This window comes from Amphiprion ocellaris, chromosome 19 (assembly GCF_022539595.1).
Source record: "Amphiprion ocellaris isolate individual 3 ecotype Okinawa chromosome 19, ASM2253959v1, whole genome shotgun sequence".
Taxonomy (NCBI): domain Eukaryota; kingdom Metazoa; phylum Chordata; class Actinopteri; family Pomacentridae; genus Amphiprion; species Amphiprion ocellaris.
The window spans coordinates 11,800,998-11,822,159 of NC_072784.1; the positions used below are offsets into that span (position 1 = coordinate 11,800,998).

At 37.1% G+C, this 21,162-nt stretch overlaps 1 protein-coding gene and 1 long non-coding RNA gene across 8 annotated transcripts in view; one reads left to right on the forward strand and one right to left on the reverse strand.

Annotated features, from left to right (window-relative positions):
* Positions 1-5,875, forward strand: part of aclya (ATP citrate lyase a) — a 35,343-nt gene extending 29,468 nt beyond the window's left edge. The window contains 6 exon segments of the mRNA XM_055005181.1: positions 973-1,123; positions 1,203-1,346; positions 1,485-1,598; positions 1,682-1,764; positions 3,242-3,318; positions 4,771-5,875. Of these exon segments, the coding sequence (XP_054861156.1) occupies positions 973-1,123; positions 1,203-1,346; positions 1,485-1,598; positions 1,682-1,764; positions 3,242-3,318; positions 4,771-4,865 (664 nt within the window). The 3' untranslated portion in view covers positions 4,866-5,875.
* On the reverse strand, positions 2,440-20,837 carry LOC111584503 (uncharacterized). Of its 7 annotated transcripts, XR_008599749.1 has the most exons (5): positions 20,583-20,837; positions 18,382-18,482; positions 13,850-15,103; positions 8,722-8,793; positions 2,440-6,838 (listed from the first exon to the last, which is right to left on the reverse strand). It is a non-coding gene; the product is annotated as an uncharacterized LOC111584503 (long non-coding RNA). The 7 variants fall into 7 exon arrangements; XR_008599748.1 differs by lacking the exon at positions 2,440-6,838 and having other exon boundaries at positions 7,923-8,793; XR_002747707.3 differs by lacking the exons at positions 2,440-6,838; positions 8,722-8,793 and adding an exon at positions 12,944-13,444 and having other exon boundaries at positions 14,992-15,103.
* Positions 20,838-21,162: the final 325 nt, after the last annotated feature.

Genomic DNA, 21,162 nt, shown 5'->3' on the forward strand with positions numbered 1-21,162 from the left:
CTTTCAGTTTTTGTCACATTTTGGAAGACATACTAACCTATGACGTTTTTGTCACATTTTGAACGACATACTGAAGTATGACATTTTTGTCTCATTTTGAACGACATACTAACCTATGAAGTTTTTGTGACATTTTGGACGACATGCTCGACTATGTTGTCCAAAGTCACAGAAAAACCTCATAGTTTAATATGTGGTCCAAAATGTCACAAAAACCATATAGTTTAGTCTGTTGTCCAAAGTAGGACAAAAATTACATGGCATAGTATGTCACCAAAAATCTATCAAAAATAACATTGTTTCGTATGTCATCAAAAATGCCACGAAAACGTCATAGTTTAGTATGTCGTCCAAAATGTCACAAAAATGTCATAGTTTAATATGCCATTCAATATCGTACAAAAACGACATAGTTCAGTATGTCATCAAAAATGCCCTGAATACGTCAGTTTAGTATGTTGTCCAAAATGTTACAAAAATGTCATAGTTTAGTATGTTGTCCGAAATCACAGAAAAACATCATCACTTAATATGTGGTCCAAAATATCACAAAATCTACAGTTTAGTATGTCGTCAAAAATGCCATGAAAACGACATAGTATATGTCTCCCGAAATTGGACAAAAACGATGTATGCCGCCAAAAATCTCACAAAAGCGTCATAGTTTAGTATGTTGTCAAAAATGCTACGAAAACGTCACAGTTTAGTATGTCATCCAAAATGTCACAAAAACTACAGTTTTACTATGTTAAAAATGATACAAAAAAGTCATTGTATAGTATGTTGTCCAAAATCTCACAAAAACGTCATAGATTAGGATGTCGTCACAAATGTTACAAAATACTTCATAGTATCGTATTTCGTCCAAAATGCCAATGAAACATCATGTCGTACTTACTGTACTCATGATAAACAACTCCAGTGAACTCCTCCATAACCACCATGCGTGCTTTTCCACCTCTGTATGTGCAGGTTGCCCAGATACGCCTGTCAGTTCATTGAGATGTGTCTGATGGTGACAGCAGATCACGGTCCGGCTGTTTCTGGAGCTCACAACACCATCGTCTGCGCCCGAGCTGGAAAAGACCTCATCTCCAGCCTCACCTCCGGCCTCCTCACCATCGTAAGACTCTTCAACCTGGATTTGTTTTGCCAACCCAGAAAAGTCCAGCATCATCACAAATCTCTGTATTTTCTTCCAGGGTGATAGATTCGGAGGCGCTCTGGATGCTGCAGCAAAGCAGTTCAGCAAGGCGTTCGATAGCGGCATGCTGCCCATGGAGTTCGTCAACAAGATGAAGAAGGATGGCAAGCTGATCATGGGGATCGGACACAGAGTGAAGTCGGTGAGTAGAGTATACATGTTTACAAGAACCTAGTTTAAAAAAAAATATACAGAAAACAGAGGTCTAAATCTAAAGAATGCAGTTTCGTTTGGCGCAAAGCGGTTGAATTAACATGATTTTTTTTTCATGATTCCTCAGATCAACAATCCAGACATGAGAGTCCAGATCCTGAAGGACTTTGTGAAGCAGCACTTTCCCTCCACCCAGCTGCTGGACTATGCTCTGGATGTTGAGAAGATCACCACCTCCAAAGTAAGACTTTAAATTTATGCTCTTTTACAGCTTTTATAAAATAATCTCATTTTAAAATGTTCTTTTCATTCTGCGTCGACTAGAAACCCAACCTGATCCTGAACGTGGACGGATTCATCGGTGTGGCCTTTGTGGACCTGCTCAGGACTTGTGGAGGATTCACACGGTGAGTCTTTGTAGAACTTTACACCAGGTTTCTGCTAAAATAGTGGCACTTTGACTAGAGTTAGGACATAACACAGATTCTTCTTTCCTCCTGTTACTCTATCATTTAGAGCCAAACTTATGCATACATACACACAAAAAGGAAACTTAGATTACTCAGACTTACACAAGAAAAAAAACATTTGTCCATGCTTAACTCCCTGAACCCCAAAACCTAGCAGTGGGTCTGAAACATAGGTTTTCTTTAAATCACCTAAATAAAATAACACCATTTATCAGAGGCAGAAACTGTAAAACAGTTCAATTTAAACTTAAAATCTTGATATTACATGAAAACATTATCTTATATGTCCGATTTTTTTTTTTCAAGCTTAAGTATATTATTTGTCAATCCTGTAATTTTTTTTTAGCAACAACCAACAGTTACATATAAAAAAACTGATATCAGAGAGACTGGGAGGAAAATCACACACTGAATAAACAAAATAAATGCAACACGGCCAAACCTCTTTCTATTGATTTAAAATGCAGAGTTTGTACTGAATAGTTAAATATCAATAGTATAGAGCCTCCGTTTTTCCCCCTGCATTTATAAAAATGTTGGACATGTTGATTCTAGTTTCTCTTTCATTTCACAACTCCACATTGAGTAACAAAAACCACAAGATGGCGGCAATTAAGTTAATTATACTTTAATGAATGATAGGTTTTTGGAATAACATAAATCCGCACAGGTGACAAAAAGAGGAAGTTGATGCTACTCAAATAAAAGAAGTTAACATTACCATAAATAGAACTTCTAACTAGAAGCTTTACAACTAATTTAACTGCTCTAGATTAACAACAAAAGAACTCAAATTTAAAATCTATGCTGCCTTATCAGCGCTTACGAATTGAACAGAAACTACAGCTGGGAGTAGCATTTATAGACCTGATCTTAAAATGCAAATTTAACAAAAAGTGCGCAAGTGAATCTAACAAACCTGTTCTTTAGTCTGCAATGAACAAATTGTGTTGGTACAGACACAATCTGTCTAGTTACCAGGAATATGCAACAAAAAGACGTGGAGGCGACCTGCTCACACTAAATCACTGAGTTTTCCCAGGATTTAAAGTGTGGATGATGACAATTCTGGTCCAATCAATGAGGACAGGAAGCAGCAGGAACCAAACCAGGACTGGAGCTTCTATATAACAGACAAAAATATAATATACATAGAGATTAATCACACACAAAGAATAATGAGCACAGCAGTAGTAACATTTCAACTGTAGTAAAGGAAGCTTCAGCTTTTAAAAAAAAAATCCTTTATACTGCAGTGAAAACTAAACCCACAGTGAGTAAAAATGTGACTGGAGGGTTGAAATTAGCACTTAATGCCAAAATAATTAAAGTGACAATCAGGACTTACTGATAGCATATATATTCACTGAGTGCTTGTCTTTCGATTTCTAATATGCCAGTGTCTTTGTTATAGGGACGAAGCTGATGAGTTTGTGGAAATTGGAGCTCTGAATGGCATCTTTGTGTTGGGACGCAGCATGGGATTCATCGGTGAGTTGTTTATGGAAACAGATTAGGGATGGTTTTTGTTTGCATCGATTCTGATGCCAATTCTACGTATCAATTCAGATTCTTTGAGTTGCAAGTGGTTCAGGTTATTAAAAATAATCTAATGATGTGCTGCATTATAGGATAACAGTGGCATTAGACAGTTTTCTGCAAAGTACTATTAATTTTAAGACCGTAGTACATTTTCCTGATCAGAGCAAGACTTTTCCAGTGTGATATTAGTCCTGCCACTGCCCATCTCTCCCTATTAAGGTCCATACACCAAGGAGTTGTAGCAGCATAAAGGAGACCAACACAATATTAGGCAGGTGGTCATAATGATTGTATGTATTAATGTAGTGAAAACATAGTGCTAACTGAATATTTAACTGATCTGTATCAGCAAGAACTTGAGCTTTCACACATCTGTTGTAAATTCAGACAATTTACTTCACATGCACAGCAATATCAATCAGTAGTTGGTTAATTGATTGTATAAATTAGCACACTTTTTGTTAGTCATGCACTGACGTTGCCAGCGAAGCAGCAGACACATTAAAGTGAAAACAGCGTACATATGCTTTGCATAAATGATATGCTTGCTAATTATAATGAACTTGTATGACTAATGGCGCAGATGGACAGTGGTAAATAAATGGCAGGTGACTGCAGTACATTTTTTAGGAACTATCATGACTAAAATTTGTTTGAGCTAATAAGCAGAATTAAAATTAAACTTTCTTGATGACTCTTTTGGTTTCTGACCCTAGCAGTGAGGCAGCCATGACTGACATGGAAGAGTGGATTGTCCACAAATCGAAAAGTTGGTGGTTTGATTCCCTCCATGTGCTAAAATGTCCTTAGGAAAGACATGGCAAGTGAACACTTTAAAGTGAATGCTGCTAAGGAGGAAAAAAACTGGTAAATGGTCTGCACTTATATGTCACCTGTATAACCTTAGCCAGGTTCTACAAAGTGCTTTACGGTGTGTTTCTGCCTTGGGATTTTGGGATCAATGTCTTTCGCAAGGACATTTTGAGCCATGGAGGGAATCAAGCCACTGATTTTGGAGGACTGTCCACTAATCGTAAAGTTGGTAGTTTGATTACGTGTCCTTAGGAAAGACAATGAACCCAAGGTGTTTCCAATGAGTGCTGTAAAGGTGGAAGAGCATTATATAGGTGCAGACCATTTACCATCTGTAAACTTCTTGTCCAAGAGGTTTCAATTCTAAACTTAGAATTGAAGAAACCTTGGATAAGAGGTGCAACGTCCTCAAGAACCTAAAAGAGAAGTCTAGTTGCTTCTTATCATGGCCTGAATGAATGAGAATCATCATGTAGAGGCACAAGGGATCAAACCACCAACTTTGCAATCAGTAGACAACCTGCTCTACCACCTGAGCTACATCCACCTTCTATGTGAATCCACACCTTTCTCTTGGTATCTCCTCAGGACACTACCTGGACCAGAAGAGGCTGAGGCAGGGCCTGTACCGCCACCCCTGGGACGACATCTCCTACGTGCTGCCTGAACACATGTCTATGTAACCAGAGGGACCTAAACCAAGTCGTGCCAGCTCTGTTTCCTCACCCCCACACTGTGATACGTCACCTCAAAACTGTGTCATAATATAGGGAAGATGCTACAATTAATATAGCTGTAAATACTGGAAAGTTTGGGAAAGCTGTAAGTGCTGCAGTTCCATGAATTATAGTCAAACCTGCTCAACTATGAAGCTAAAGGGAAGGAGGTTAAAAGAGCGTCACCACCACTCCTGATCAGTGTAATTATGTACCCCCCAGTAGTGCACTATTCTATTAACCAAGCATGTGTGTCTATATTACAGACTGTTGCGTATCTGTGCAGCATTCGTCATTGTGCCATTTGGAAATCTTGCTACACGAGGTGAACACGTAGTGCAATAACGCCTATAATATGAGAATATACTGTAGAGCAGAGCTTTATTTCTGTAGAAAACATTAAATGGTACGAGAGTGTTATAGCTTTGGTTTTCTGTGATGTTTTGTGACACAGTGGTGAAAATGAAAAACTATAATTTACTTACTCTGCAAAAATGGGACCATTTCATGAGTCGCTCCTGGCAGGTTTAATGTGACGTCCTCTCAGCAGGATTTTCTGAAAGAGGTTAAATAAAAGTCAAGTGTTGTCCATCTTTTGAGTAAACTATGTCATTTCAATTGCTTTTCTTCTGCTTGTTATTTAAAAAAAATGAGCCATCAGATTTATATTCAATTAAAATATGCCAAATTATTAAATTAACTAGTTTGAATTGGATTTTCAAGGTAATTTAATTTCATTCAGCACACACAGTATACAAATCCCAACCCATCTGGTTATAATCATTTAAACTCTTACTTTCTTGATGATTTAAAACAAAACAATGTATGTGGATATTACAAAAATGCGTAAGAAACTTCACCAGTGCTGCCAACGTCTCTGTGTTGTTATTTTTAACTGTTTCACTGTGAACCGATTTGTTCTGTGTTGCCAACTGTGTAACTGAGTAAAATAAAGTGAATGTAGTGGAGTAAAGTAACTGTGTCCTTCCTAATGTGTGTCTGAGGAGTTAACTTTTAAACATTGCTGCAATTAGGGATCATTTTCATTGTTTAATAATGAGGACAGATATAGAGCCACAAACTTAGAGTGTTCTGACCTACTCTCTGAAAAGGATAGAAAGCAAAGTCTCATTGAGAAACTGGCAAAATGTGAAATCCATGTATTTTAACCCGTATCTCTCGTCAAACCTTATATACAAGAGATGCATCTACCCATCTATCACTAATGCAGTACCTAGATGGCCTCCTCCATCCACCAGAGAATGTCACACGGCTGATCAATCTCAGAATAAAAAGCACTCACGCCAGATGTGTGACAAACAAGGTGCTATTGAAGTAAGCTAACAGACCTGTCTTACAGCTGCTTCCTCTCCTTAATAAAGAATTAGCTTTGCTCGAACACTAAACATGTTTGCTTCATCGTATTAGAATCCGATTTTACATCTCCATGCTCTCTTTCATCAGTACCTGTGTTGAATTAAGGGGCAATTCAACAAAACATATATAAAGAATACAGAATCACAGCTGAAGGCTTTTAAAATGCCCCCAGTGCATCAAACCAAACCAAACACAGCGGAAATAACACAAACATCCAGACAAGTTAGAAAAGGTAATGTGAACTATTGAAACATGAAATTAATTCGCATGAACAATGATACGAAATATGATCTATTTGACAGAAGGCGTTCTCAGTCTTTGTTTTTCTGCTTTGGATTCTTTGAAGATCAATTTTTGAGTCTCTGAGATTGTTCAAGCAACATTACGCCTTCACACACTCTACTGCTGATCACGAAGGACTGGTAAAACAACAAGAAACAAAATCCACAAAAAACAGAACAGCCCGATTCTGTTTACCTGTCTCGCTAGTCTTCACGCACTCTGAAGATCATGGAGTGGGGGGGGGGGGGGGGGGGGGGGTGTTCGGATATTTGGGTCCAGCCCTACAAAGAAGCAGATTTAACATTTTTAAAATTCTCAAAGCTCAATAAGTTGTACTTCTCTAAGATTTCACAGACATAATGTGATATTAGTTTTCTATTGAAGACCTTTAACGATACTTTATAGAGTGATTCTATGTTTCTGCATGTATTTCCACCCGTCAGGAACCAACATGTTACACAGTATTTCATGTGTGATAATATCATGGGATGTAGAAATATTCTAGCAGCACCAAGCGTTATGAAAGGTCTGATTTGTCTAAACTTGTTCTGGTTGAATTTCACTGTTAGATATTCTTTTAATGGTCTCTTTGAGGATTTTGGATGGAACACTCAGTTAAACCAACATTTTAGGTGCATGTCCAAGGATTTTTGGTGGAATGTTCCTTTAAGGTGGATGTTTGAGGACCTTGTAGGTGGAATACATCCTGAAACCAACCTTTTAGGTCAACATTCAAAGATTTAAGGTGGAATTTTCCTTTAAACCAACCTAAATTTCATGTTTTGATCATTATCAAGTGAGAAACCTCAATCCAGACTCCTCATAATGACGTTTGAGATTTATGCTGCTGTTATTTTTTTAGTCCAGACTAAATGACAGAAATCCACAACTGTAATTTTATTTCAGGACTCGGTTATTAAATGTCAAAACAATCCATGTGACTCTAAAAACTCAACAGCTTTACAAACTCTAAGATTAAACTCTCCACAAGGATCCAAAATAAGTTGGACTTCTACATGAGAGCTTTAATTATTCTTCATCTACTTCCTGAAAAGTTTGGTCAATAAAAAAGACAAAAACTAATATTTTCAGCAGAACTAAAGACAGACTTTGTGATTTTTCTGCTCACATGTTGTGTTGTTGTAAACTTACTCTTTCAAATAAATATCCTCCTAACCCCCTGGAAACCAGCATTTGTCCTGTTTTTGTGTTGCTCCTCGGCGACCCTAGACAGCCGGGTCCTAATGGTTTTTGAGCAACACACCATACTATGATGTTTTTACAATGATGGTTCTACTATGGAACCAGTTTGACATGTTCAGGTGTTCTTTGTGTGAAAACTCAGAGATTTCAGGGATCAGAAGGTGGTTTTCAACTTTCTTTATTAACTTTCTGCTTCAACTTTAAATTAAATTTCCTTCACTAACCCAGCCCTCTGGACTTCCAGTAAGCTGTGTTCTTATTGGCTGTCCAGGTGGCTGCTTGGTGTTATCAGGAACACCTGAGCAGCTCAGTGTCTTCCTGCTTTATTTAGCTGCAGACAAACATTTCCTCTGTTTCTCTTCACCAGTGAACCGGGTTTGGCTTCATTGCTTTAGTTTGTTCTTTAGGTGTTTGCTTGCAGCTTCCAGCAGTAAAATCGTCTTTAATGTGTTTCTTGGTGTGTTTTAGGGCTTTGTACTGGATAGTTGTCTTGGTAAATGTGGTTCTTTAGCCACAGTTAGCACATGGTGCTACTGTGTGCAGTGATTAGTGGATTTGCTGCAGCTGAGTTGTATCTTTATCTTGGCTGTAGTGAGTCTTCAGAGGTTTTTGGTCAGACACATTCTGTATTCTTGTTTGAGAACCAACGTTGGTTGTCCAGAAGGTAAGAGTTCCTGTCCTGATTCTCTGTTCTCAGAGGTTCTCTGGTAGGCTGCAGGAGACTTTAGTGTTTGGGTTGTGCTAGTTTGGTTTTTGTATGGTTTCATTTGGACGACTATCTTGAGGCCCCTCCATGTGGTTTAGTGAGGTTTTCTGTAACAGTTCTACAAAGCAACCTGCAGCAGAAGAAACTTTGAGAGTTTTTAGGAAGTTCTGGAGACCAGACTTTAGAGCAGCAGAAACATTTGTCAGCAGTTTGAGCAGGAGAAGGTGAGCTTCAGAGTAGAAATGAGACGGAAACCTTCTTGACCCGTGTGGTGAGGTCCTGTACCAAGAGTTTGAGCAGGTTGTGAAGAGTCTGTAGTTCTTTGGTCTGAAAGCACAAGAAGAGTCGACTCATTAAAGGAGAAAACAGGAGATGTTGTTGGTTCTTCTGTCGCTCTGCAGTTTCCAGTTTCCTTAGACTGAATTTCAAGTTGTATTTTAAATGATTTACTATGTGAGCCCAAGAAGACTTCAATAAACTCCCTCCATCCCCTGAACACAACATATTTTATTACCATGTTAAATCTTTTTTTAAAATATGTTTTTTAGTTTTAATCATAGTTTTAGCATAGTTTTTTCTCTTTGCTTGTTTAGTTTTGTAATCTGTGTGAGAGGTGCGAAACAAATAAAGTTGAATTGATAAACTGAATAATTGACTAACTCATGATTGTGACAACAGAAGTATTTTCATTGTGATTTAAGGGTTTGTTTCATTTTTAAGGTTGGGGGTAAAATCTTGACAGAAACAAAATATTAAAGACTAAAGTACATTAAAAAAGCAATTAAAGCCAAGGAAAAAACAATTAATACAATAAAACTTTTAAAAAGAAAATTAAACATTAAATACAATTAAATTATATTAAACAGAAAAATATTTATTAAATAAACAGAAGATACAAAACATGTAATTATGAAATTAAACAAAAAATTTTAAACAAATATTAAACATTAAAGATGAAATATTTTAGATAATTAAACATTTAAAAAATATTTTAGATAATTAAACATTTAAGAAATACAATTAAACAAGTAGAAAATTAAACATTTAAAAAAATACAAAACATTTAATTTGATTACTAAACCTTTAAAAAGACAAAACATTTAATTAAAAAATTAAATGTTTAATTAGAAAATTAAATCTTTAAGACAATAAAACTTTAAATCGGAATTAAACAGAAAATACAATGAAGCATTTAAAAAGAAAATTAAACTTTAAAAGGTGGTAAAACATTTGAAAAGAAAAACCTTAAAGATTTAATCGAAAAATTAAACATTGGGAAAGAAAAGGAAATTTTTCAAACAAGCCGATAAAACATTTGAGAAAACAACAATTAAACATTAAAAAAGACAAAACATTCGAAATCAAAAAAACCCTAAACATTTAAGAAGGATCAAACTAAAGACAAAACATTTGAAAAGACATCAGTTAAACTTTAGAAGATCAAATTAAACAGAAGAGACAATAAAACAATCAAAAAGAGCAACAACAGATAAAGGTTTTAAAGTGTTTTCTAGTCTGAAATGAAAACATCAAGTTGTTTCTTCAAACATTTCCTCTTTCTATGTTCTTGGTTTGATTGTGGACAGATTTACTAAGAACTCGTTTCAGAAAACTGATTTCCAGATAAAGTCTACTAGTAGTTGAAGGCATTGATCAAACTAATGTTACCTTCTGATCTCCACAAACTTTACTGTTCAGTGAAGAGAATCAAAGTTTGTTCAAGATTTCTAAAAAACCCACAGGTGAAGGTCTGAGAAGAACTCAGATGGATGGTCTAAATGTGAAATCAAGACTCATGGTCACAAGTTTTAACGCTTCTGTTAACCAGAAAGCTCAAACTAACAGAGAAATACTGAGAAACTTTTAAAACTTCAGTCCTCAGACTGTCTGAAGGTTCAAACTAACAGAGAACTACTCAGGAACTTCGAAGATATCAGTCCTTGGACTGTCTGAAAGTTCAATCTAACAGAGAACTACTGTGGTACTTAGAAAATTTCAGCCCTCAGACTGTGTGAAAGCTCAGGTCCTGAGGACTCGGGAGGTCTGGAGGCTTTGGAAAGTCTTGGAACTGAGGGTTCCACCCTCCAGCACAAAGGCTGAAGTCCAACCTCCTGAGAAAAACGGTCGAGTCGAGACTCGAGTTAAAAAAAAAACTCAAAAACGACAAAAAATAGATGATAAATGCGCAAAAAAAAGAAAAATTAGTATCTGAGCGAGTAGCTCAGGAGGATAAGAAGAGGACTACCAAGCGGAGGGTCGCAGGTTCAAGACCCACCACCGGCACTTTTCTTTCTTTGTCTTTGTCAGGATTTTGATAAAACTTAAGAAGGGTCTGGTCTTGAACCAGCGACCTGCAGCTCCACAGGCAAATCCTTAACTCACTGAGCTACAGATCAGATAAAAAGAAATAAATTCGTCGTCCCTTTGACATCGTAGTTCCTGAAGTGACCACACAGGCGGAGCCAAGGCGGAGTCTGGGTGGAGTCAGGGCGGAGAGTAGGCGGGGAGGTGGGTGGTGGCCTCCCCCCTCTACTCCCCCACCTCCCCCCACCACCCACCACACCTTCCCCCGCCCGACGAGTTCTTCGAGTCTCCACGAGTTCTTCGAGTCTCCACGGGTTTTCTCGAGTTTCTGGAGTTTCCACCAGGTCGGAGGCAGAACAAGTTGTCATGAAGAGGTGTTGAAGTCGGCCAGGATGGAATGACTTTTTACAGCGACTAGAAGGAAGATGACTATAAGAGCAGGTCTTTAACCACCATCCATAAAATCCATGGAGTCGGCTCCAGAGAAATGAAGGGAGGTCAACTTTTATCACCCTCCATCCAGATGTTCAACTTGATATCTTTACTTGGAGATTTTTAGCACCACAAACCTTTAGTATCACACTTTATTATCATTCATTAGGACTTTAATGGAATCCACCAGCAGATTTAGTTTTTGTTGAGAAACTTTATTCTTGTCGTCGTGGGACTGCAGTATTTAAAACTGTTCCTTCTATTTGACCTCGTTTATTAGTTTTAGTGGAGAAAGTTATTTTAATTGTCCATTAGTCTCTTAAAAAACAAATAATAAATTGGATTAGTCAAGAGGTTTTAATTTCTTACTTTGTCATATTTTAAATATGACAAAAAATATAGAACTAAAGCATCTTGAGACAATTTGACCTGTAATTGGCGTTATATGAATAAAATTGAATTAAAATTGTATGTATCTTGTAATGTTGGAGTAATTCAGCCATATATGTTAGAAAACACATTTTCTTTGTCCATTAATCTGTTGATTGTTTTCTCCAGTAATTCATTTCTTGTTTTGGTTTATAAAATGTTGATGATGCAGGAATCAGGCAGTTTTTCACTTTTTATCTTAGTTTAGTCAGAGAGATAGTTGATAATGTGTGAATTGTTGCAGCTTGTGAGCCGTAGAAGGTTTTAATCTTTGGGGCCGAGTGTCAGAAAACATTTAGAAACCAACATCAACAAAACACTCAAAGATTTGAACATCATTAAAGGGAAATCCAACTTTTCCATGACAATGTCTAATTAAAGGACATTTATTTCCAACGTAAATGTGTGATATTCATCCTTTGGAGCTTTCTCTTCACATCGTCTTCCACCTGGACTGGTTTGGTCGGGAGCATGTGCAACAAACATTTGAAAAACTGCACTTTAACATCAATGAATGACACTGAAGTTTAATCTCTACATAAATGAGACTGAGTCTGGATGTGCTGCTCTGTCATTAACTCCTAAGTTTAGGGAAAGTTCAAACAAAAGAGGACAGTTCAGATAAGACTTGAGAATGAGCTTATTTTGAACAAACATCTCAGACTTTCTGAGCTTCAGCACCTCTAGCAAGATATTTTAACAACAAGCAACTCAAGAGATCCAGAAGTTGGAGAGAGTTAGCTTTAGCTGAGCCAAAGAACATGTGGGACGCTAACCTAGCAAACATTTCAGACTTTTCTCTGTAAATTCTGAGAAATAATTTCCTATTTAATGACAGAGCTACACATCTTAACTCAGTCTCATTAAAACAGACTCTAATTCAGTGTCATCCATCCATATTAAAGTGCAGTTACCCAAAATGTTTGCTGCATGAGCTCCAACAAAACCTGTCCAGGTAGAAGGCCACTTTGACAAACAGGAAGTGGAAGATTCCAAGCAGATTTATAGAAGGGGGAACCGGACTGTACTAAGTGTGGTCGAGTATAGAGGGGTGTTTTGTGGGTTTTTAAGGCTGATAATGATTATTAGTGAGACATTTGGAGTGGATATTCATTTACAGTAAATGAAAGTATTTAAAATCTTGGAGTTAAACTTAGAAGAACACAAACTCTAACAGAAAACTTTGTTGATATGTTTTTGTTTTGTTTACAGATGTTAAGTTAAAGGAGTTTTATTCACGATGTATAACCAATCAAATCACTCCAGAAGACAGAGCGACCACAGGTAGATTAAGGTTCAGAGCCAAAGTAGCGCCATTTTTTTAATGTATTTATTACCGTAAATCAGTAAAAAATAAAATACTGATAATCAGTAAATCAGTCAGCCCACAATTACTACAATTCTACAATGTATGTCTCTTTCCTTTGACTTGTTATTTGTACAATATACAATGTATATGATGGTGTTTTTTCATAGCAAAGGCTATACTATGATGTTTTCTAAGAGATATACTATGCTACTCTGTTCTGGCTCTGGGCTGCTGCACTCCTCCTCTGTTGTTTTCTGGATTGTACTCAGCTGCATGCCTTCGTCCACCAGGCCTCCGTTGACTCGTCCCGCCTGCCGTCTCTGGAGCTGAAGCTGGATTGGAACAGACCAAAGTACAGTCCAATCACGATGCCAGCTGCCTCTCAAAAGGCTCCTTCATCTGGCAGGTGGCGGCACTTCTTCTGAGGGGAAGCTGAGCTGGCCCGGCAGAACTTTGGAGATGTGTTCCAGTGGTTGGTGGATGTGTGGGGAGATAGAGAGGGACCTTTGAATTGTTCACAAAGGAAAACAGGAAACCCATTGGTAGTTTTAGTTTAGGGTGCTACTGCGGTGTGTTTTTGGGTTTTAAGAGGTGAACAGGAAGAGTTTTTTTTTTGTATTGATTATCTTTTACTTTGTTCCTGGTTGGAATGCCCATCAATGTCAACATGAAGTTCACTTTTAGTTCTGTTTATTTATTTTTATTTTACTAACACCCATTTGCTTTTAACCCCCTCACATGTTGTGTTGTTGTAAACTTACTCTTTCAAATACTCGTCTAACCCTCTGGAAACCTCAGAAATTTTTCACTCACAAGACACAAAATATTTCTAAATATTTAATAAATATCTAAACTGTTATCAGACTACAAAGTTATATTTAAATCAGACCATGTCAAATCAAACCGTACCTCTTTTTGCTTGGAGGGTTCAGTGAAGTTTTTGTGAGAGTAGTCTAGCCCCATCTCACTAAATGCCACAGCTTTTGGATGCCTCATTGCTGTCAGTATATTTTGTTCTTGAGAAATTTCTGGCAAAGTGGGGTGGCACCCAAACGTCCCCTGTACCATGTCCTCAGCCAGCAGACGTTCCCACAGGGCCTCCTTCACCACGACACAGTGCAGAAATCTGCTGTGAAGGTGTAGACATGCGACGGTGGTGTATTTGCGATGATTTAAAAAAAAAAGAAAGAAATTTGAAGGAGCGGCGGCTGGGATTCACCGGTGCTGAATGAATGTAGAGGACACCCTGATAATAACGCAAGTGGCAATCTTAAAGATCTCCACCTATTAAATCACTGTATGTCAGGGAACACATCTGTAATTAATTCATCTGTAATTAATATGGAATTTGCAATTTTATGAACTGGACGTTTGAGGAGACAATTCTGGAAAATAATGCTGAGTTAAGTCCCTCCTAATGCAGCTTCTATAAACAAAAATTCTGCGTAAGAACACAGAATGTTGACTCAGACTAGAGCCAGTGGATTCTAAGATCGCAGCTAATGCAATCTGAACAGTTCCTGCTGCTGCAGCTCCACATTGAAGTCATTTAAATGTCAAAACAGGCACCGACTTCGATTATAAAGCTGTCAAAGCAAATGCAATGTGTTCACCTCTATCATTCATCAAAAATGTGCCTACAAAACAAGGTAAAGGTCAGTGTTGGCATTTTTTGACAGCGAATCAGTTTAAAATATTGCACTAAATAATGAAACAAGGAGCAGTGTGCTTGGTGTTCTCAGACTTATGCTGTTTGCAGCATGAAATCAGGTCACAAAATCATGATAAAGGGCCAATACATTCTCTGATTTTTTTTCATTAAAACAACAGCAGTTTGTTTTGCTGTCTCCAGAAATTGCTGCTACCAGCAGTAACTACAGATGCCACCAAACCAAACAGGACTGAAATCTTCAAGACTGCCTCTTTAAACTAATAAAGCCTCGTTACTGGCTAGATTTGATTTTGTTGACATGTCATGAATAGTAATTCTTCACAGTAACTTTTGCTTCAAAAATAAAATAACCACATCATTCAAACATGCTGTAACTTACAATTTTCAGTCTTTTTGGCAATGTCCTCCAGTGCTCATGTGAAGGTTTGTCATCCTCATGAATGACTGTAGAGTTTCTCTCTGCATCAGCTGCACCAGGCAAATCCTGACGCCTAAAAAAAACAACAAACATTACTTTAACAACAACTAAACTTACTCAGATTCCTTTAAGTCTGGTCGAGTATTAAGTACTGATTAGAGATGCATGGTTTCTCCTGCAACGTTATAGCAAAATCCAAGACTATGACAAGAATAACAAGAAAAGCACTCAGAGCACAGTACTCCGCCAAGGCTGCTCAGTTGACGTATCATCTCCGACGGATGAAATCTTTAATAAAAAATGACCTTGTGCTGAGCACAGGCATGTGTTATGCATGTACATGTTTTGTATGGATACCGAATTACGTGTAAATTACTCTGATAAAGGTCCGTTGATCAGTTCATTGCTTTTGGCAAGCCTTTGTTTTGCTAGTGTTAAAATAACCATTCCCAATATGCTTTTATTTTGAAAGCGTATTTTTAATATTACAAGCTTTTATTTGTCACCATTCCAGCGGCTGAGGAAGTGTTTATCTAAGAAGCGGTTTCTTGACATGACGAAGATGCTGCCGAAAAGTCCGAAAAATCACATGAAGATGAAAGAAAACGGTTCCGCGCTGTTGCTGTCTAGCAAAGGATGTGTATAAACTTAAAAGCTCCTAGCTGGAATGGAGACAAGCTCTGACGGTGTTTCCTGAAGAAAGGAGTGACAGACAGAAAGGTGAATTTGTGTTCAAAATAAGGCTGACGGCTGAACGTAAATAAAGGCTTTGTGAAACATCAGGAGCTCCACCATTGTCTGGCTGGGGTTTGCTACATTGTGTGACCTAAATATGTAGCAGGCGGCAGGAATTGATGGGACTCAGAAACACCCCTCAGTTTAATCACTTGTTCCTTGTATGATTTCCAACTGATAAATCACAGTCAATTTGTAGCAGGATTGCAATCATGTTATCGTCAGCAGGTAACTGACACAGTGTTCACTTGTTGTCATGGTTACAGCGACGCAGTGCCGGCAGCTATATCTGTCAATGGGAAATCCTTAACAAAGCTGTGGATCCAGATTAAAAGCCGCATCACTGTGAAAATTAAATGAGGTGGTCCTTGTGTCATTTCTGACTTCCCCTGAAAATTTCATCCATATCCACTAGTTTGCTTATTGTGAACAGAAATTTTACAAACACTAATGTCTCTTTACATACTGAATAACGCCATGCAGTATTATTTTCCATACTCAAACAAATCTGTGCAATATCTCAACCTCTACGTATAAAAGAATCTGTACAACAACAACAGCACCTATCTATAAACATTTTTTGCTTGTTTTTTACTGCCTCACTGGTGTCCCTGTATTTTTTACAGTATTCCCTTTACGGTCGTAACACTATAAATGTTGCTGCTGGTCGCATGTCATGAGGTGGGTACTCAAAAAAGGTGGATCTGTGACACCCCGCAATAAATTTTCAACTTCAAAGCATCATTATTCAGAGACTAATGGGCCTAGGAAGATGGGGTTGGTCTTATTTGAAAGCTCTTGAAGTTTTCTTTCATTTACTTTTAACCTTATTTGATTTGATGGAATAGTTTTATTTCAGCAATCCTTTTAATAAAATAATCCAGGGGTGGATCGGAGTGGAGGCGGAGTGGAGGCGGGAGCAGTAATCAAGGCTGAGAACCCCAGAAACCTCTGTTGCTTCTTGAATAAACTGTTCCTTTGTTTTTGTTTAGTTTCTTAATTACCCCCTAGATGTCTCTCGGGGTTGTTTATGCCTTTGGGTTCAAGGACAGGAGCCATTTCACTTTCATTTTCACCTTGGGAGGAGTGGTTGAGAACTATCATTTTGTCCAATTTTCTCGGAAGCAGGTATATGTAACATGTTTTTCTTCATCTTCTGAAGCTAAAGTGTAGTTTAGCATGTTTCTGATCTTATCTAAACAATAAGATATTGCACCTGTTGACTCCACAGCTTGTATGATTCACAGTACAAAGTTCAGTGAAAGCCTATGTTCAGGTTGGGCCTACACAGCCATGGAATGTCACACTTGCAAAGGAATACGTTTAAAGTCAAACTGTTTCAAACCATTTTCATGTTTCAGAGGTTGGGCAAGGTGTCCTAAGCCTTATATTTGTGATATCTTCCTTTCAGTGAGAAAACAAGATGCCAAAGTGTCCAGAATGTGGTAAAGAATTCACCCGGAAGGACAGTCTGATTCGTCACCTTGCGAAGCATAAACCCGCTCTCTACAAGTGCAAGGAGTGTAACAAGACGTTTACCACACCCAACAACAAAATTTTACTCTTGGGGCCTGTGCTGCGATAGGTCACTTTTCAACCACAATTCATACCCCTTCATAGTAAGAGGAAACATGTTTCTTTAGCCCAATCTTGTAGCCCTGGTTGTTATCTACCATTTAAAACAAACCAGATTGAATTTGGTTCAGAATTGGCTGAGCAATGGTGTTTCTTGTAAAACGGGTTCATTTTGAGAAAAACGTGTTTTTCTGACAAGGATCTAATGCATCAGTCAGTTAACTAATCATGTATTAACGAGTGTATCTCTGGAATAAAAGGAGATAATGAAGTTCTGTTTTTTGTTTTTGGTGTGGCATGACATATATATTAAACTGTGAGATTATTGGAAAATGGGCAATTTTGACCATGTCACACATTTGTGGCCCACCTTATGACATGCGACCTGCTACAGGATTAATAAAAACCTTAATTATCTTAACATTTCCACTTAAAATTGATCCAACCCTTTCGATAAACACTGATGTATTTGTCCAGTCGCCCCAACCTCTAACACTGCTCCAATTCATCATTTCTCCAGACAAGTAAACGCCACGTTGCTGGATTCCCATTTACAGAGCCAGAGCCGTGCACAAACACCTGACTGTTTTCAGAACCAACACTAATTCACTTCACTGCATCCAGCGGCTCACTGAGAATTTCCACCATCAATCACATTTTGAAATCACACAACACAAGAAAAGCAGAATATTTATGAGCTATAGCCAACCAGAGTGGACCTCCACCTCCACTACAAGTCAAAGGAGCGGCATAATCAAAATCAGCTGAAAAAGTGACATGTATGTGAATATAGCATCTGCTGATTTTGAAGGATAAGATGGCCTACCGTCCTTAAATGAGCTCGAGATTTAGTTTCACATGTGCCAGGCTGTTCAACAATTATTATGAACTCAAACTGTCCACCAGCTGTTATCAGAAAAGTGCTACTCCAGAGAGCAAAATGCACTGACAGACATCTGCTAAACACAGTATTTGTGAAGTCTAATCGACCTCACAGATGGATTATTATATTATTTCTGCTCACAAAACAATCCTTCTTACCATGTTGTTCAGATGCTCTGATCTCCTGGATGTTCATCTGCTGCTGCTTCACTGATCAGCTGCCCTCATGTCCACTCAGCGCTCGTCTGCAAGGTTTCCTTCTGCAAGAAAACAATTGTGTGAAGATTAGGGATGGGACTTTATTGCGTTAATTTCAATTAATTAATTACAGAAAAAATAATGCGTTAAAAAAAAAAAAAAAACGCATTTAATCGCACCTTTCTCAGTTTCACCCTGTATAGCCTGATTTATCAAAAAAAATAGGTAGAAAATTAAATTTTTTTTGGAACTGAGAAGTTTATGAACCTCTTCAACATAATCCAAAAAAAAAATAAAATTCATATAATTTTGTTTATGATATATTTTTGGTATCACATTTGATATATTGGGCAGTTTTACCAACGTTTTTCTCACAATAATGTCAATTTTAGAAATAGAAATTATTTTTGTCCCATTTATTTAACTATTTCTCAATTTGATGAGATAATAATCTCAGAAACTCGTGTATCAAATATGATACAAATGGTAATATAGTTCACATATGTCTTCATTGATTCATTCGTCAACCAAAATTCATTTGAGCTGAAAAATTTTGCTTATTGTGTCAAATATTGCCATTTGACAGAAATGTGATTAACTGCAGTTAATTCATTTCAAAGCCTCTAATTAATTAGATTTTTTAAAAAAATCACATCCCAGCACTAGTGAAGATATAAAAAGATTTTTAATAAAAATCCAAATTAATATTGCAGGTAGCATCTAGTGGAGTCAAAAACGTAATGCTATTTTCTCATTTTTTGATAGTTTGTGTCACCACATGTTGCATTTCACTATTTATTTAGTTGTTTTTTTTTTTTTACAGAGGAGCGACTCAAAATGCTGCTTTAAAAGCTGAAGATTCATTCATTCAAGCACAAAATACATTATTGTGGAGTTAATTTCTGACTCAAGCAGTTGGAAGCATAATGTTGTCATTCCCTCATGCCTTGCATTTTAAGCTAACAGATTACACAGTGATTGGATTGTTATGGCTGCACAGTTCTAGTGATATTTGCAGCCGTATGCATGGGATTTCATTAACTTATAAACATGCAGTTATTCTTCATGTAAGTTATATTACATAGTGAGGCTTCCAGGCATTCTGTATTACTTTGACATTATGTGTATTAGCCTTCTCATTTAATACCACCCCTGCTGATTCCACACACATACAGGCATGGTTTACTCTTCTATCCTCTTTTTAAAAAAAATTGAATTCTGCAGTATTATTTGGGCATATTTTTGACAACTGTTATACTGACCTTCTTAAATTCAAATATGATAAAAGATTCAATTTCATTCTGCAGTCTCATTTGAGGTTTTTTTTTGTTACACTTTTAATGTTCACAAAAAATAACATAGCAGATGTATATAGTTTGATTGTACTGTATATTTTTGAGCATAACATTTGGGAAAAAGCTGCTCCTTTTTAACTTTTACATTTTAACCTTCTGCCCCCTTTTTTCTTTAGTTTAGCAGTATTATTTGTGGGGATTTGTAACAACGGTTGCATTTATTTTCATAAAATAAAAAACAGATGGATTTGGTTTGAGTATATTTTTAAGAGCATAAAAGGTAAAAATCATGTAATTCATATATTTTCTAGCTATTTAACTATATAGAATAATTTTGTAGGATTAAATGCCTTTTTATATGGTTAATCAAATGACAGTAGTTTCTGTTAAATACTCATAGTCCTATAGGATAAAATTCTACATGAACTACTCCAGTCATTTTGAGACTAATCCTAGAGAATACAATTATATTGGATTTTAACTTGCATAAAACAAGTACATTTCTAGATTGGATTTTTTTGGACACTAAAGAACTTTTGAATAGTGTATTCATATCAATGATAAATTAATTCATTTGAAATTATTTAGCATTCAATTTAATTTATTTGAATTAATTTGCATGTGTTTTGAATATTGGTGTGGGCCGCTCTCCTGAAAGCTACTTCTATGTTGTTATTAGCATTAGCCTAGCAAGAAAGTGACGTAACTGGGAAAAACTAAGACTAAAACTTTAGCAAAAGTTTCGCAAAATTGCTCGCTTGCCAATCCACTTGCTAACGAGAAAAAAAGCTATGTTCTTGGCATAGCCAGCGTGTTTAACCTACAGAAAATAAGTTGCTATCCGAATCAAACACACCGCACGCTTACCTTGCCAATGCTGCTACTGCCAACTCCAACACAGCGGCTCCAGCGTTTCCCGGAAGTACCAGATATCTGCCTCTGTGTTTCATATTTGTCGAACAAACAAGTGTCTGTGACGACACATACGCCACCAGTGACTTCAATAATAACTACAGACGGTTGACCTGATGGATATAACTCTATAACAGCGACTTATTTGAACACTTTTTTCCCAAAACTGCAGCTGCTTCTTGGAGGCGTCTACAACGATTCAAACTGAACGTCCCAACGTACGCCGACGTCTGACGTCATGGTCACGCCTTTCCCCTCCTGCGCATGTCAGAAAGCCTGTCTGTTTACCAGCTGAAGTTGGTTCCATGTTGGTTGTTTCTAACAGACTGATTATCTACCTATAGATAGATAGATAGATAGATAGATAGATAGATAGATAGATAGATAGATAGATAGATAGATAGATAGATAGATAGATAGATAGATAGATAGATAGATAGATAGATAAAACACAAGTAGTGCAAATATATATATATATATATACAGAAATATCAAAAATTTAGATATTCATGGTGTTGATATTAATATTTTATTT